This window comes from Hylobates moloch, unplaced genomic scaffold, assembly GCF_009828535.3.
Source record: "Hylobates moloch isolate HMO894 unplaced genomic scaffold, HMol_V3 SCAFFOLD_5, whole genome shotgun sequence".
NCBI lineage: Eukaryota > Metazoa > Chordata > Mammalia > Primates > Hylobatidae > Hylobates > Hylobates moloch.
In genome coordinates, this window is record NW_026652280.1 from 133,141,542 (window position 1) to 133,158,146 (window position 16,605).

The window sequence follows — 16,605 nt, forward strand, 5'->3', positions numbered from 1 at the left end:
AAAAAAATACAGTGGAAAAATCTGATAAACACTACTTTAGCCAGGTGACCAAGATCATTGCCAAAAGTGATAAAATCCTGTCGATAACAGATACCCTTGTTAACAGATACCCTTGATGTGATGCAAATGGCATATGGTCTTCCTCCCCAAAACCCATTAACTCCAGTCTAATCATGAAAAAACATCGGACATTTTCCAATAGAGGGGTATCCCACAATATGCTTGACCAGTACTCCTCAAAATTTTCAAGGTTATCAAAACCAAGGGAAGTCTGAGAAAATGTTACTGCCAAGTGTCTAAGGAGACATACAACTAAATGTAATATGGAACAAAAAAAGGGGGCATTAAGTAAAAACTAAGGAAACCTTAATAAACTGTGGCCTTTAGTTAATAATAATGTATCAATATTGGTTCATTAGTTATAACAAATGTACCATACTACTGTGGGATATTAATAATAGGAGAAACTGGGGCAGAAGGAATAATAAATATCTGCTCAATTTCTAAGTAAATCTAAAAGTGTTCTAAAAAATAAAGTCTATCAATTTAAATAAAAATAACTCCAGGCTGATGGCCTCTTATTCTCTGTAGACAAATTTATAGCTTGGTATTATATTTAGGTGACTAAGATCTGGGTTAAATATAGATCTTTGTTTCCAACATCCAGGGAAATCTACTCACAAAATAAATTTCTGGCCTTTTGTTTCATGACTCTTTCCTCAGTCCCTAAAGTATCTTCTCATCTGTCTTGAGTCAGGTCAACTCCACCATGCACTGCCCATCAATTCTGGATACTTGCTCAAAACACCCTTCATTCTGGCAGGTGATGTCAGCATGGCATGATGTGTGACAAGAAGTGGTCCATAGAGTCCAGCTAAGACACACGAGTCCTTCACTAACAGGCCTCTTAAAACGATGGTGGGCTTTGTGAGATCCCTAAAGATGTCATCTCTTCTTAAAATGTCAGATCAGTTACTTGTATTATTATCCTTTTCTTAACTCCCATGTAATAATTCAAATATCCACATATTTGTTTTCCCTCTACAAGCCATCATTAATTCCTTGGAGACAGAGATCATATATTCATTCTATGCTTTGGCGTACCTTATACCTATTCCTCTTCTTCCTAATAGAATCCTAATTTTGTTCAGGTACAATGCCCAGCTCTGGAGAGTGAGAATGAGGGAGACACTTTTTGTAGGGTTTCTAGAAAAGCTTTTGCATTTGTGATAAAGAGGCAAACATTGTTGATGTTGTTTCCTGCTTTTTTTTTTTTTTTTTGCGCCTTAAATACAAACACGATGGTTAGAACTGCAACTAACACCTTATAACTTCAAAGGAAAGTCAAAAAAAATTGCACACATGCTGACTCTGAGAGTGTGATCTCGTGAACCCATGCCAGTGATGGCCTACCTCCAAATTTCTTGTTACGTAAGACGAGCTATTTGTTTAAGCACCTGATTAAAAAAAAATTCAAATTGTGCTCCCAACACCATAAACAGCAATGGTATATGTGACATCAACACTTCAACTTACTTCTACCCTGGAAAGACTCTGCATACCTCTGGGCTTTCACAAAAGGATTGGAAAAGGAAAAAGGGATCTGAACACTCCAGGGTAAACTAACAAGCAAAATTCCTTTAAAAGGATCAAAAACTTCAAACAATCCAAACTCTAATTTACAGGTAGAGCATATCAGAGCTCCGTATGCCCTAATTTTAACAGACATCTTTCCCAAGTCCTGGAATCATAAAATACTTGAGGAAAGCCTCTAACATGAAAGACAGAAACCAAAACCGACGAAGAAAAAAATGCAAACTTGGAGGTTACAGATATTATGCAAAAATAAGAAAACTAAACATAACAAAAAACCTATTTTTTATTTTTAATTGACAAGTAAAAATTATATATATTTATAAAACTATTCTTACAGCAATTTTCAAGTATACATTATTAACTGTAGTCAGCATGATATACAACAGATCTCTTTAACTTATTCTTCCTGCATAACTGAAAGTTTAAGTCTTTTGACAAACATGTTCCCAATTCTCCCCACACCCAGCCTCTGGTTACCACCATTTTGCTCTGTTCCTATGAGTTCAACTTTTCTACACTCCACATGTAAGTGAGATTATGCGATATTTGTCTTTCTGTGCCTGGCTTATTTCACTTAACATGAAATCCTCCAGGTTCATCCATGTTATCGTAAATGACAAGATTTCCTTTTTTTTCTGTGACACATCCCACAGGAGATCCTGAAAACATGTGCCTGGGATTTCCTTCTTTTTAAGAACTGAATAGTATTCCACTGTGAAAACATATGATATTTTCTTCATCCATTCATCCACTGATGGACATTTACGTTGCTTCCTGTTTCAGTCCCATTTGTGCTGCTAAAACAAAGTATCTGAGACTGGGTAATTTATAAAGAACAGAAATTTATTTGTCATTGTTCTGGAGGTTGGGAAGTCCAAAATCGAGGTGCCAGGAAAACTGGTATCTGGTGAAGGCTGCTCTCTGCTTCCAAGATAGCGCCTTGGTGCTATGTCCTCACACACCAAAAGGGGAAATAGGAATTGAAAGTGTGAACTTTCTCCTTCAAGTCCTTTTATAAGGGCTGTAATCCCATCCATGAAGGCAGAGCCCTTACAGACTAATCACTTCTTAAAGGCCCCACTGCTTAAAACAGATTGAGCATCCCAAATCTGAAAATCCAAAATCGGAAATGTTCCAAAACCTTTTGAGTGCCAACATGATGCTCAAAGGAAATGCTCATTGGAGCAGCTCAGGTTTTGGATTTTCAGATTTGGGATGCTCAATTGGTAAGTATAATGCCAATATTCCAATATCCCAAAAAAAAAAAAAAAAACACACGCACACACACACAAAATCTGAAATCCAAAACACTTCTGTCTTCTCCAATCATTTCAGAGAAGGGGCACTTAATGTGTACTCTTGTATTAGAGATTAAGCTTCAACTTGTATTTTGGAGGGGACACAAACATTCAAATCATAGCAATTCCGTATCTTGACTAGTGTGACTAATGTTGCAAAGAAAGTGGGTGCAGGTATCTCTTCACCATACTGATTTCCTATCCTTTGGATAAACATACAGAAGTGGGATGCTAGACCATATGGCAATTCTATTTTTAATTTTTTGAGGAACTGTCATATTGTTTTCCATAATGGCTGCGCTAATTTACATTCCCATCAACAATGTACAGGGGTTCCCTTTTCTTCACATCCTCACCAACATTTATCTTTCCTTTTTTTAGTAATAGCCCTATAACAGGTGTAAAGTGGTATCTCATGGGGGCTTTAATTTGCATTTCTCTGATGATCAGAGATGATGAGCATTTTTTCATATACATGTTGGCCAATTACATGTCTTCTTTCTCTTTTTTTTTTTTTTTTTTTTTTGAGACAGAGTCTCGCTCTGTCGACCAGGCTGGAGTGCAGTGGCGTGATCTCAGCTCACTGCAAGCTCCACCTCCCAGGCTCACGCTATTCTCCTGCCTCAGCCTCCCGAGTAGCTGGGACTACAGGCATCCGCCACCACGCCCGGCTAATTTTTTCGTATTTTTTAGTAGAGACGGGGTTTCACCGTGTTAGCCAGGATGGTCTCGATCTCCTGACGTTGTGATCCACCTGCCTCGGCCTCCCAAAGTGCTGGGATTACAGGCGTAAGCCACCGCACCCGGCTTACGTGTCTTCTTTCAAGAAATTTATGCTCAGGTCCTCAGCCCATTTTTTTAATCAAGTTGTTTTCTCACTAGAGTTGTCTGACTTCCTTACATATTTTGAGTATTAACCCCTTATCAGACCCATAGTTTACAAATATAGTAGTCCCCCCTTATCCACAGAGGATACATTCTGTTCTTTTTTCTTTTTTCTTTTGTGGGACAGAGTCTCGCTGTGTCGCCCAGGCTGAGTGCAGTGGTGTGATTTCAGCTCACTGTAACCTCCACCTCCTGGGTTCAAGCGATTCTTGGAGTAGCTGGGATTACAGGTGCATGCCACCACACCTGGCTAATTTCTGTATTTTTAGTGGAGCTGGGGTTTTGTCATGTTGCCTAGGCTGGTCTCATATCCCTGGCCTCAAGTGATCCACCCACCTTGGCCTCCCAAAGTGCTGGGATTACAGGCGTGAGCCACCATGCTCAGCCCACAGAGGATACACTGTAAGACCCCAGTGGATGTCTGAGACCTTGTGTAGTACCAAAGCCCATATGGGTCTATACTATGTTTTTCCTATACTTCTACACTTGCCATAAAGTTCAATTTATAAATTAAGCACAGTAAGAGATTAACAACAATAACTAATAATAAAAGAGAACAATTAGAACAATAAATAGTAACAAAAGCTATGTGTTTATTTCTGAAAATTTCCATTTAATATTTTCAGACCACAGTTGACTACAAAAGGCAAAACTGAAAGGGGGATTACTGTAATATTCTTCCATTTCATGGGCTCTTTTCACTCTGTTGATTGCTTCCTTTGTTGTGTAGAAGCTTTTTAGCTTGATGTAATCCCTCTTGTCTGTTTTGCTTTTGTTGCCTGTGTTTTTGGAGTCATAACTAAAAAATCTCTGCCCAGATCAATGTCATGGAACTATATTTTCTTCTAGTATTTTTACAGTTTCAGGTCCTATGTTTAAGTCTTTAAGCCATTTTAAGTTATTTTTGTATATGGTGTGACATGAAGGTCTAGTTTCATTCTTCGGGGCTGGGCACGGTAGCTCATGCCTGTAATCCCAACACTTTGAGAGGCTGAGGCAGGAGGATCACTTGGGCCTAGAAGTTCAAGACCAGCCTGGGCAACATAGTAAGACCTCATCTCTATCTGAAAACAAAAAATTCATTCTTCTGCATGTGGATATCCAGTTTTCCTCCTCAAAAACCTGTCTTTGATCTATAAAAAGAACTAAGAGAAGATATTGCTCCAAGATACTAGTAGAAGATGCTATTTTAAAATTACATTCAGCAAACAAAACCAAAAAAACACAGCTCTTAGAAATCAAAGTAGCAAAAATTAAAAACTTAATATAAGAAATTTCTGTTTCCGGCCGGGCGTGGTGGCTGGCGCCTGTAATCCCAGCACTTCGGGAGGCTGAGGCGGGCGGATCACAAAGTCAGGAGATCGAGACCATCCTGGTTAGCACAATGAAACCCCGTCTCTACTAAAAACTCAAAAAATTAGCCGGGCGTGGTGGCAGGCGCCTGTAGTCCCAGCTATTCGGGAGGCTGAGGCAGGAGAATGGTGTGAACCCAGGAGGCGGAGCTTGCAGTGAGCCAAGATCGTGCCACTGCACTCCAGCCTGGGCGACAGAGTGCGACTCCGTCTCAAAAAATAATTAATAATAATAATAATTTTTTAAAAAAGAGAGAAATTCCTGTTTCCAGTAATGGTGGGCTAAGTTATCTGGGTCAACTATCACTATTTAACTTAATAAAAAATCTGGATAAAATATGTTTCAAAATTTTTAAATCATCAAAGACGACAAGCCAAGAAATGTGAAGTAAAAAGGAGAATCCAGAAAGGTAAAAGAGCACATAAGCTACTCTTGCCCTGAGGATGTTTGCCAATCCTGAAAAATTAGAATCTCTGGTTTGATAGTCTAGCAAGAGATACAGGGGGAAAAAAATCAAAATCCAACAACCACACAAGGGAACTGCATTTTTTTTTTTTTTTGAGACGGAGTCTCGCTCTGTCGCCCAGGCTGGAGTGCAGTGGCGCAATCTCGGCTCACTGCAAGCTCCGCCTCCCATGTTCATGCCATTCTCCTGCCTCAGCCTCTCCGAGTAGCTGGGACTACAGGCGCCCGCCACCACGCCCGGCTAATTTTTTTGTATTTTTAGTAGAGACGGGGTTTCACCGTGGTCTCAATCTCCTGACCTCGTGATCCGCCCGCCTCGGCCTCCCAAAGTGCTGGGATTACAGGCGTGAGCCACCGCGCCCGGCAAAAACAAATGTTAAAAAGGAAGAAGGTGCAAAAGAGTACTTATATGGTATCATTTATATGAAATTTTAAAACCTACAAAAGTAATCAATGGTGATACAATTCAGAATAGTGGTTGGAGGTCAGACGCAGTGGCTCACACTTGTAATCCCCAGTGCTTTGGGAGGCTGAGGCAGATGGATTACTTGAGCCCAGGAGATCCCAGCCTGGGCAATATGGCTAAACGCTATCACTACAAAAAATACAAATATTAGCTGGGTGTGGTGGCAAGCACCTGTAGTCCTGCTACTCAGGAGGCTAAGGATGGAGGATCACCTGAGCCAGGTAAGTAGAGGCTGCAGTAAGGTGTGATGGCACCACTGCACTCCAGCCTGGGCTATGGAAATGAGACCCTGTCTCAAAAAAGATAAGAAAGAAAAGGAATTGGCATATATTAAGCACTCAAATTTGTTGAATCAACAGAGGGATTCAATGGCTTGCCATCCCCTGTAAATACTCCCCCAAAAGCAACCATTATTATTTTTTTTTTTTTTTTTGAGACAGGGTCTTGTTCTATCACCCAAGCTAAAGTGCAGTGGCAGATCCCAGCTCACTGCAGCCTCGACTTCTGGGCTCAGGAGATCCTCCTGCCTCAGCCTCCTGAGTAGCTGGGGCTACAGGTGCGCACCACCACGCCCAGCTTATTTTTGCCTTTTTTTTTTTTTTTTTTTTTCTTCGTAGAGAAGGGGTTTCACCATCTTGCCCAGGCTGGTTTCTCTGGGCTCAAGAGATCTGCCCACCTTGGTCTCCCAAAGTGCTGGAATTACAAGCATGAGCTGCTGCACCTGGCTCCTTTTCTATAAATTGGGTATGCAGCAAGGACACAGCAAAAACAAAACAGATATCCTTTACTCCCTAAAAAACAACAAAATTATGATGTGCCAAAAATAGAAAAATCTCACTCTATACACTGATTCTTTTCAAACTATAACAAGTATACAAATACTAGTATTTCCCATTTTTCATGAGATATTTGTAAAGTCTGCTGATTAGTTATCTATCAAGAACTTACGGAAAAAAATGCCCCTAATTGCCAAACATGAATAACTAATTTGGATTCAACACGAACACTATACATAAACTTTTATCCTTGTTATTATAGGTTTTTTTTCTTGGGCTCCATACAGATTCTAAATGCTGACTCCCACATTACAAAAAGCAGTCAGACATTTTTTTTCCTTGGAGACAGTGCCTCATTTTATTGCCCAGGCTGGACTCATTCCTGGGCTCAAGCGATCTTCCTGCCTCAACCTCCCAAATAGTTGAGACTAGAGGGGAGTACCTCATGCCCAGGTAGATAACATCTCGCAATGCCCGACAGCTTCCACCTATAGTATAAAAGAGGTTTCAAACAACTAGTCAATGAAAATTCTGTAAAACCAATCATAGAAGTTAATACAACTTATTTTGGGAAAAAAAGGAAAATGCTGAAAGGCACAGATGACAATATTAAAATTATCTGTAACACTAATGATTATTTTTATTATTTTTAAAGCACAATTTGCAGTTTTAAAGCATTTATCATTGTCATCAATTAGAAGGTGATATTTCAAATATTCTAAAATATTTTGTTATTAGAATACTCTTAGTACATAAATCAGCTCATGAAACTAGGAATTAAAGCAGAAGAGTGGGGATCAAAACTAACTGCATTTTCCCAGTGAACACCCTCTCACCTCCAGAAAAAGCACTGATATTTAAACTGATATAGAAGTAAAAATATAGTTGTCCACCAGCATTGGTATTCTCCATGGATGCTCAAATCCCTTATAAAATGGCATGTGGCATAGGGCCAGGCACAGTGGCTCATGCCTGTAATCCCAGCACTTTGGGAGGCCGAGGGAGGAAAGTCACTTGAGGCCAGAAGTTCATGACCAGACTGAGCAATACAGCGAGACGCTGTCTCTACAAAAAATACATTACCTGGGTATGGTGGCACATGCCTGGAGTCCTAGCTACTTGAGAGGTTGATGCAGGAGGATCACTTGAGCCCAGGAGTTTGAGGCTACGGTGAGCTATGATTGTGCCACTGCACTCCAGCCTGGGTGACAGAGCATGACCCTATCTCTAAAAAAAAATAAACAGGCCAGGTGGGGTGGCTCACGCCTGTAATCCCAGCACTCTGGGAGGCCGAGGCAGGCGGACTAGGAGGTCAGATCAAGACCACTCTGGATAACATGGGGAAATCCCGTCTCTACTAAAAATACAAAAACAAAATTAGCCAGGCATGGTGGCGGGCGCCTGTAGTCCCAGCTACTTGGGAGGCTGAGGCAGGAGAATGGCATGAACCCATGAGGCGGAGCTTGCAGTGAGCCAAGATCACACCACTGCACTCCAGCCTAGGCGACAGAGCAAGACTCTGTCTCAAAAAATAAATAAATAAAAATAAAACAGCACAGTATATGCACATAACCCACATAACCTATACACATCGTCCCATATATTTTAAGTCATCTCTAGATTGCTTATAATACCTAATACAATGTAAATGATATGTGTAAATAGTTGTTATGCTGTATTGTTCTTAGATTTGTATTATTTTTATTGTTGTATGATTCTTTTAATTAGTATTTCCAGTCCATGGTAGGTTGAATCCACAGATGTGGAAATCACTGATATGGAGGGACTATAGTATAAAGTCACAGATAAAGGGAAAAGAAAAAATAGTATAAACGAGCTGTAGTAATAATATATATTTAAAAATAAAACTGATTTCAAATTAGTAACATATTATTAAAGGAAATAACATCCTTCAAATATTCTTGCAGGGGTGCTAAAATAAATACACTTTCATCTTCTAAAACCCAGAGGTACTCCCCTCCTGCCACCAAAGTATTCAGAAGCAAGAGGTAATCCCTTCTACCAATAAACTAAGATTTCCTTCGGTGAATTTTTCAATGGTCTGAAAAGTGGTTTGATTATATGCAAATGCATAACTACACACACACACACACACACACACACACACACACACACATACACACACACAAAAGGTTCATGAACCAAGCATTCAGCCAGACCAACCTCTTTGCCTGCCTGGTTCCAGTCTACCCTCCATCACTACTTTCAGACATTCTGCACTCAAATTCAAGTCAAACGTAACACTAGACTCAGGTCAGTCCAACAAACATTTATTAAAGACCCTACTAATGTCAGGCTCTAAGCCAGGCAGGATATAGCAATGAATCAGACAATGAATAAGCAATGAGTAAGACACAGTATCTGCCCTCTAGGAACTTGTCAGGAACCCCCACCTGCATAACCCTTCTTATTCCAAAACCTAGGTCAAATGACAGAGTCTTCCTAAAGATTTTCCTGTGATACGTAGAATGAAGTCACTTTTCACAGCCCTAAAGTCCATCTATTACTTTCTACTTGTTTTAGGGTTGCTTTGAGGCTCATGCTGATATCTAATTGATTCTTTTAGTATGCCCCACAAAGCCTAGATTAATGCTGAAGCCATAATAGGCATGAAATAAACATCTGTTGAATGAACAAGCCATCAGTCCTGTTTACGTGTTTTAGGTGTATTAGATAGACATGGCCTGAACTGAAATATGGAACAGCTTTTATATTCTATAAAACAAAACCTTTACATAATCTTTCCTACCAGTTTTTAATATTCTATAGATATATTCCCCAAGACAGATTTTTTTTGCTATTGAAGTGAAAATGTTTAAAGATTGAAGATTATTAAATAAGACACAGAAGGTATTTGACAATTATAAGCCATTACTATTCTCTTGCCGTATTTTCTCTCTACAAACTAGCTGACAGAGGAAAAAGTTGGTAGAATAGGTTTTTTTTAAGTTTCCAGCCAAAATCATATTTTATAGGTTTATAGGGTGGGGGAAGGAGAAAGAGCAAATATTTTAAGAAAAAGGCAAAGAAAGCAAGTGGAAGTAAATGGAGTATGAGTGGCAATGCAAAGGAGATACCTGTTAGAGGCAGCTCTCTAGCTTCCAACTTATTATAGTCATTATGGAATGGTGACATAAACAGATATCTTGATACCTCTCACTCATCCTCCTTAACTAATAGCAATAACATCTGTAATACAATGTTGAACACAACAATTTCTACCAACAAAAGCGAATGTAAGATATAAGTATTTATACCATGACAATTTCCCTAAGATTTGAATGCACAAGAAATAACTATAATAACCATAATATAAGGTGGTAGTCCCATAAGAAAGATAATATCCAGAGTGGGTAGTCTGGAGGCATGGGGTTGATAGGAATTGGTAAACAGAGGGCATTCTGGGCAATGGTATCAATGTAGGGAAGTATTTTGGAGTTAGTAAAGTTATATCACCTCAGAGCAACTCTACCTTTTGTCAGGGCAGGGCCAATATCATAAGCCTTCATAAATCTCACCAAACATAACAGTGCTTCCCATATAATAGACACAAAATTATTGTATTTTTAAAACAAAACTGAATTCCTACAGCAGTTTCATGGCCTTTCATTTACTTTTGGAGAAGCAATTCAGTTTACATTAATAATGAATTTTCTTTTTCAACCTCCTCTAGACAAGCACCCTCTAAAAAATGTGAAGTAAAATTAAAGTCAATATTATAGACAGTCCCAGCTTCTTGGGAGCTTAAGGAAGGACAATTGTGGAGTGCAGAGTTCAAGACTGGCCTGAGAATACAGCAAGACCCCATCTCTAAAAATATACATATATATTACAGATATGGTCTAACCAGTAGACTATGAGACCCAATTCCTTTGTTACAGATAAATCTATTAATGTGGCCTAAGATTTCACCAATTATTTAGGCAGTCACATTACCAAGCTATCAATCAAGTAAATTCACCAGAAATTACCTGTAGGTCTTTTCTTCCCCATCCGTTTACCATTTTACTTGACAAAAATGTTTAACCCAAGTAGTAAAACTTAACTTTATAATTTTGGTTTCAGCTTTAGACTTTCTTGAGCTATTATCTAGATCACCTAACCTATCATCACCTACAAAGGCCTTCAGAACCCTAAAGATACACTTGCTAATTAGTAATCAATACTCTGGGTAATACAATCAACTATTAATGCAATTGGGCAAAACATGCATGATCACCTACAAGTATTGTTTTGGTCAATGAAAACAAAGATGAATCCAGCCTTTCTACATTCAAGGACAATCTAGTCACTTACAATGTAAATTTAAGTGCTATATAAAGTGTTATGAAGCCAAGATAATGAACCATTAAAAGGTTAAGACTGAGGATAATACATAAATTATCCACCTAATCTATCACTCAACCCACATTTTTCAGTTTCTTCCAAAAAGATATAAGCTTTGTCAAATGCATTTAGTTAATAATATGATGAAGGCCGGGCACAGTGGCTCACGCCTGTAAACCCAGCACTTTGGGAGACCGAGGCGGGCAGATCACAAGGTCAGGAGTTCAAGACCAGCCTGGCCAACATGGTGAAAACCTGTTTCTACTAAAAATACAAAAATTAGTCGGGCATAGTGGTGTGCACCTGAAATCCCAGCTACTTGAGGGGCTGAGGTGGGAGAATGGCTCAAACCAGGGACGCTGAGGTTGCAGTGACCCGAGATCGCACCACTGCACTCCAGGCTAGGCAACAGAAGAGACTCCATCTCAAAAATAATAATAATATAAATAATATGATGAAAATAACAATGGCTTTTAAATTATACATTCTTAAACTAAGGGCCAAAGATTATATCGACCAGGATATTAAGGCATAAAAAAGATTTATATGTGGCCGGGCGCGGTGGCTCACGCTTGTAATCCCAGCACTTTGGGAGGCCGAGGCGGGTGGATCACGAGGTCAGGAGATCGAGACCACGGTGAAACCCCGTCTCTACTAAAAATACAAAAAAATTAGCCGGGCGTGGTGGCGGGCGCCTGTAGTCCCAGCTACTCGGAGAGGCTGAGGCAGGAGAATGGCGTGAACCCGGGAGGCGGAGCTTGCAGTGAGCCAAGATTGCGCCACTGCACTCCAGCCTGGGCGACAGAGCGAGACTCCGCCTCAAAAAAAAAAAAAAAAAAAAAAAGATTTATATGCACTTATAAATTAAATCAGATATTTGAATCCATCTTCTAACTACCAGACTTGTCCAGCATTTTCCTTGGGTAGCAAATTTTTCAGTAAATCATATGAATGTGAGGTGCTCAGCTATATATATTTTTCCATATCTATATACACATTCACAACCCATACACAGATTTTTTTCTGTCGAACTTTAACCAGGTCCTCAAAAAACTAAAAACCTATTTCTTAATAAGTAAAACTTATTTACTAAACATAGGTCTTTTCCAATCTCTAATGTCCCTGTTAAAAAAAAAAAAAGCTAGTAATTTCAAAATCTGTGCTTTGTGAAATTATTAATTCACATTTGGCTATCTGATCCATCCATTCTTGCTATTTAATAAAGAAATGAACACGTAAGCAATGCCTAAGATGCTATCGTGCATACCGAAGAAGTGAAGACAGTATCATCTCTTTCTTTGGTATTACCCAGAACACAACGCAAAACTGTGGCTGTAGTATATATTCACTAACTTATTTACTCATTTGGAACACTAGAAATCCCTGTAAGCACAGTTCAAATTTATTACAAGTTAATTCATATCCCCTAACAACTACGCAACCAAAGTCTGACACGATCCACTTAGCATATCACTATAAAAGTCCCCCAAAGTCAGTATTAGAGCCGTTCTATTGAATTCCTTTTTTTCTCAAATGTAACATAAGACTTAAGCATTAAAATAGCAATAAAAATTCCAATGATTGTTACAAGAAACAGACTCAGGTTTAAGTGCATGGCTACATATCATTTTTCTGCAACAACATATTCTCAATAATTAACTCTTTGGGACAGTAATGTGATTCTAAATATGAAATAATAGGAGAACTGGTTTCTAAATCCAAAATTTCAAGAGAATTTCCCAACCTCAAATTCCTCAATGGCAAGAGCACAGTAGAGGTGTTTGTATTACATTACAATCCACTGGAAGTACAATCCTTTTTCAAAACTGAGAACAGTAAAAACAGGAAGCATACCCAAATTTTTCTAAGGTTTCTTCTAGTCCCAACAATAGTCCTCTACACCAAGTTCTGCTTATCTAAGTTTTAGACACCAAGTTGATATTAGTTCACTCTACATTACTTAGTTTCTAATAAATGTTTCCCTCAAATCCTCAAACTAAAAATCTTAAAATATGGAGATGTATTAAATGTTAAGAGAAAAATTCAAAATCTTTTTTCAGAATTTCCAAAGGACACAAAGCAAATTTTAGTTAGAACAAAAATTCCCATCTCTACAGTTTATCTTTTCAGATTGCTGAGAAACTCTTTAAATGCTGAAAGTAAATAAGCAAATTACAGGAGACAGTAGAGGAATGGAATCGTTTCCTTACGTAGTACCGTAAGTTTAAAAAAAAAAACTTTTAAAATCACATTTTATTATTCACTACAATATTGTTTTTCCTTAAAACTGTTACTCTTTAGTGTGACACAAGGTGAATTTTTTAAAAATCTTAAGAGTTAAATCTAAATAACATGCCTCCACTGTTTTCCTATGTTTACTTTTTAAAAGTATTCTACTTACATTTTAGTTTCCTTTGAAGCACAAGTCATTTAAGTAGGCCAAAGTTAAAACATTTTGTAATTATAAAAACGGATGAATGCACTCTGGTAAGCATGAAAAAATTAAAAAATTGAAAAATTGAAAATAAAACTATACTCATTTCCTTTCATTGATAATTCACTATAATCAATTATAGAATGCACAGTGTAAGGGAAAAAGGCCAATAATGCCTGAGAAACTAACCAATGTAAAAGGATTAAACTTTACATAATTCATTTACCATACAATCCTCCCCAATATAAGAACAATTAATGCTATCTAAGAAACGGAATGAAGGGGCTCCTAAGGTATTTTCTCTTGGGTGGTGTGTTTACAGACTGGGTAAGCACTTGTACAGAATGTTGCACAAGAGATTCCTGGCTGGCTAAGTAAAGCATTCACTAGATGGACTCTAAAGTCTCACACTTCCAAGATTCCCAATCTATGAGTAGACGTGAAAAACAAGAAAACATTTTGCCTTTCAATTAACCCATTGGCTTTCACTCCCACCCTAGCTGGGCACACACATACTCAAAAGTTATTTCTCCCCTTTCTCTGCAGTGATTTCACAAGATCCTCGCGAACAAAAGGCACGGAAAATAGGCACAGGTGGAATAAAAAGGGGAGTGGCTGAGGCCAGGCGGCTCTCGGGACAGCGCCCCCACGCCCCCAGTTCCCCCGGCCGCACCTGAGAAATCACTGCCCTCCACACCTCGACTCTTCTGCGCCGGCGCCAGGAGCAAATTCTCCGACCTATTACCCTCCGCCCGTACCTTGGCCAGACACTGGGCATTGTCTGGAGCCTCCTGTGCCAAAGAAAAGCAAGGAAGAAAGGAAAGGAGAGAACGAAGGAGCAAGAACAAGTGAGAATAAAGAACGGAAGGGGAAGTAAAGCAACAGGGAAACCGTACGCTCCTTTTGGCAAAATTAGCTTCCTCATCGATCACTCGATTTAATTCAGCCCCCCAAACCAACCCACCAGCCCAAAGGCTGCAGCCGGGGGTGGCCAAACCGGAGTCCCTCGAAGCCGTGCCCGCCCGAAGCACTGAGGCAGGGAGAGGGAAATGGGCGTGTGGGCTGGGCCTGGCTGGCCCGAGGCCGGGCTCCGAACAAAGCCGCCTGGGTCCCCATACCTGGGGCGAGGGCTCTGGGCGGCGCCTCCCCGCTCCCCGCGCCGCCCCAGACGGGCGACGCCCTAGCCCCGCGGACCTGGCCCGGGCGAGGGATCGCGGCCGGTCCCCTCCCCGCCCTCGAACAGCGCCCCTTGGGGACAATGGGCCCCCTCCCCCGCCTCCGGGAGAAGAGATACAAAGGGAGAGAGGAGCCGCCGGGCGCGAAGCCAGGCGTCGGGAAAGTGAAGGTGGAGGAGGGAGAAGGAACAAGAGGAGATCACGGCGGACGCAGGAGCCCGCGGGCTGCTCCCCCGGCTGTCCCGGGCGCCGCCCGAGCCACACCGCGACGGCAAAGGCAGGAGCACGGACTAGCGGCCCCCTAGACCCCCGACCGAGAAGGGCAGAGGAGTCTGCACACAAAGAGGAGCGGGACCCTCACCCTCCGCCAGCGCCGGACGGAGGACGGCGGTGCGCGCTTTCACCGCCGAGGGTCCGCGGCGCCCGCCCAACCCGCGCTTCTCAGGGGCCGGGGTCCGTGCGGGGCGCCCCTCTCCCCCACTCACCCACAGCTCCGTGCCCCAGCTCATGGCGGAACTTGAGGCGACTCTGGCCGTCTGGCGGTGCCGCTGTCCGTCAGTCTGTCGGCTCCGCAGTCAGTCTATCCGACCTCTCTCTCGCTGGCCGGCGGGCTCGCAGCTCAGCGGGTCTGCCTCGAAAGGTGCCGCCACCGCCGGGCTCCCCAGTGAGTGAGAAAGACGCGACTGGAGAAGGCGCCGCCGCCGCCGCGTCCCCGCCTCCCCGCGCTGGGCGGGAGGGGGCCGGGGCCGAGGGGAGGTGGAACGCGGCGCGGGGAGGGGGCGGGGCGCAGTGCATCCTGGGATCGGGGAGGACCTGGGCTAGCCTGGCCACCGCCGGCGGGGTCCCCCAGCCGGCACCTGGTCACCCTCGCTGGCTCCTCTCGCTGGTCGAGTCTCCTCCTTCCGGTACCCCGGAGCTTGGACTGCCCCCCCCTTCGCTGCCACTCGGACCCCTGTTTCCAAGATAGAAAGGGAGAGAAGGGAAAAGACCCCCACTGCCGCTGTTATCTCATTCCTCCTCTGCGCTGAGCCCCTTTACAGGAGGCAATTTCAGTTACCTGCCTTTCCTGCCTCTTGTCTCCTCCACTCGGGAGAAACCTTGACAGGGAAGCGTCATCCAAATCGTAGAGTTTAGATTGAGGAGAGTTGTGTTTTATTTTTTAAAATCTTAGTGCTTAAGGTCATCTCTCCTTTCGAGCCTGATGCTTTGGCATGACGATTCTTGGGAACCACCAAAATGTGCACAGGTTGAACATCAAATGTGAAGGCAACATGTCCCCGATTCTGTCTTTAATTAAATATTTTAATTTTATAAATTCTGTCAGGAAATTATAAAAAGAGGCAGCTCTTCCAGTAATCATTTAGGGATGTTGCCAACGCACGAGATGGAAGACGTGGACAAATGTGAGCCGAGCTGTCACCTGCGGAAGATGAGAAGGCAGCTTGCCCCATGTCTGGAATGGGCACCTCGTGGGTGAGGGTTAGATGGGAGCCAGAGTTTTCTCTGGTAGTGTAAACAGCTTATTCGGAACTTCAGATCTCTTTCACCACCTAGTATGGAACCTTGGAGGCAGGTCCACTACTTCCTTTTTTCTCTGTGGAGCTACTTCCTGGCCTATCTCCATGGGAAGGCTGTTAGCTAGTTTGGCTGGTGCTACTAGATATCAAGTACGCTGAGCAACTCCGTAACATATGCTTTAGTATTAATAGCTTGTCTCCTAAAGCATGCAAGCGCACACACACACTTCAAAGCAGTCAACTAGTAGAGTACTCCTCAGTGCCTCATGACAGCTGGGTGTTTTAGGAAGCTC

The 16,605-nt window shown here is 41.8% G+C and overlaps 1 protein-coding gene across 4 annotated transcripts in view; it reads right to left on the reverse strand.

The window, feature by feature from the left end:
- Positions 1-15,504, reverse strand: part of FNBP1L (formin binding protein 1 like) — a 98,175-nt gene extending 82,671 nt beyond the window's left edge. For all 4 annotated transcript variants that reach the window (XM_032155333.2, XM_032155330.2, XM_032155332.2 and 1 more), the window contains exon 1: positions 15,281-15,504. In XM_032155333.2, the coding sequence (XP_032011224.1) occupies positions 15,281-15,304 (24 nt within the window). In that variant the 5' untranslated portion in view covers positions 15,305-15,504. The remainder of the gene's footprint in view (positions 1-15,280) is intronic.
- Positions 15,505-16,605: the final 1,101 nt, after the last annotated feature.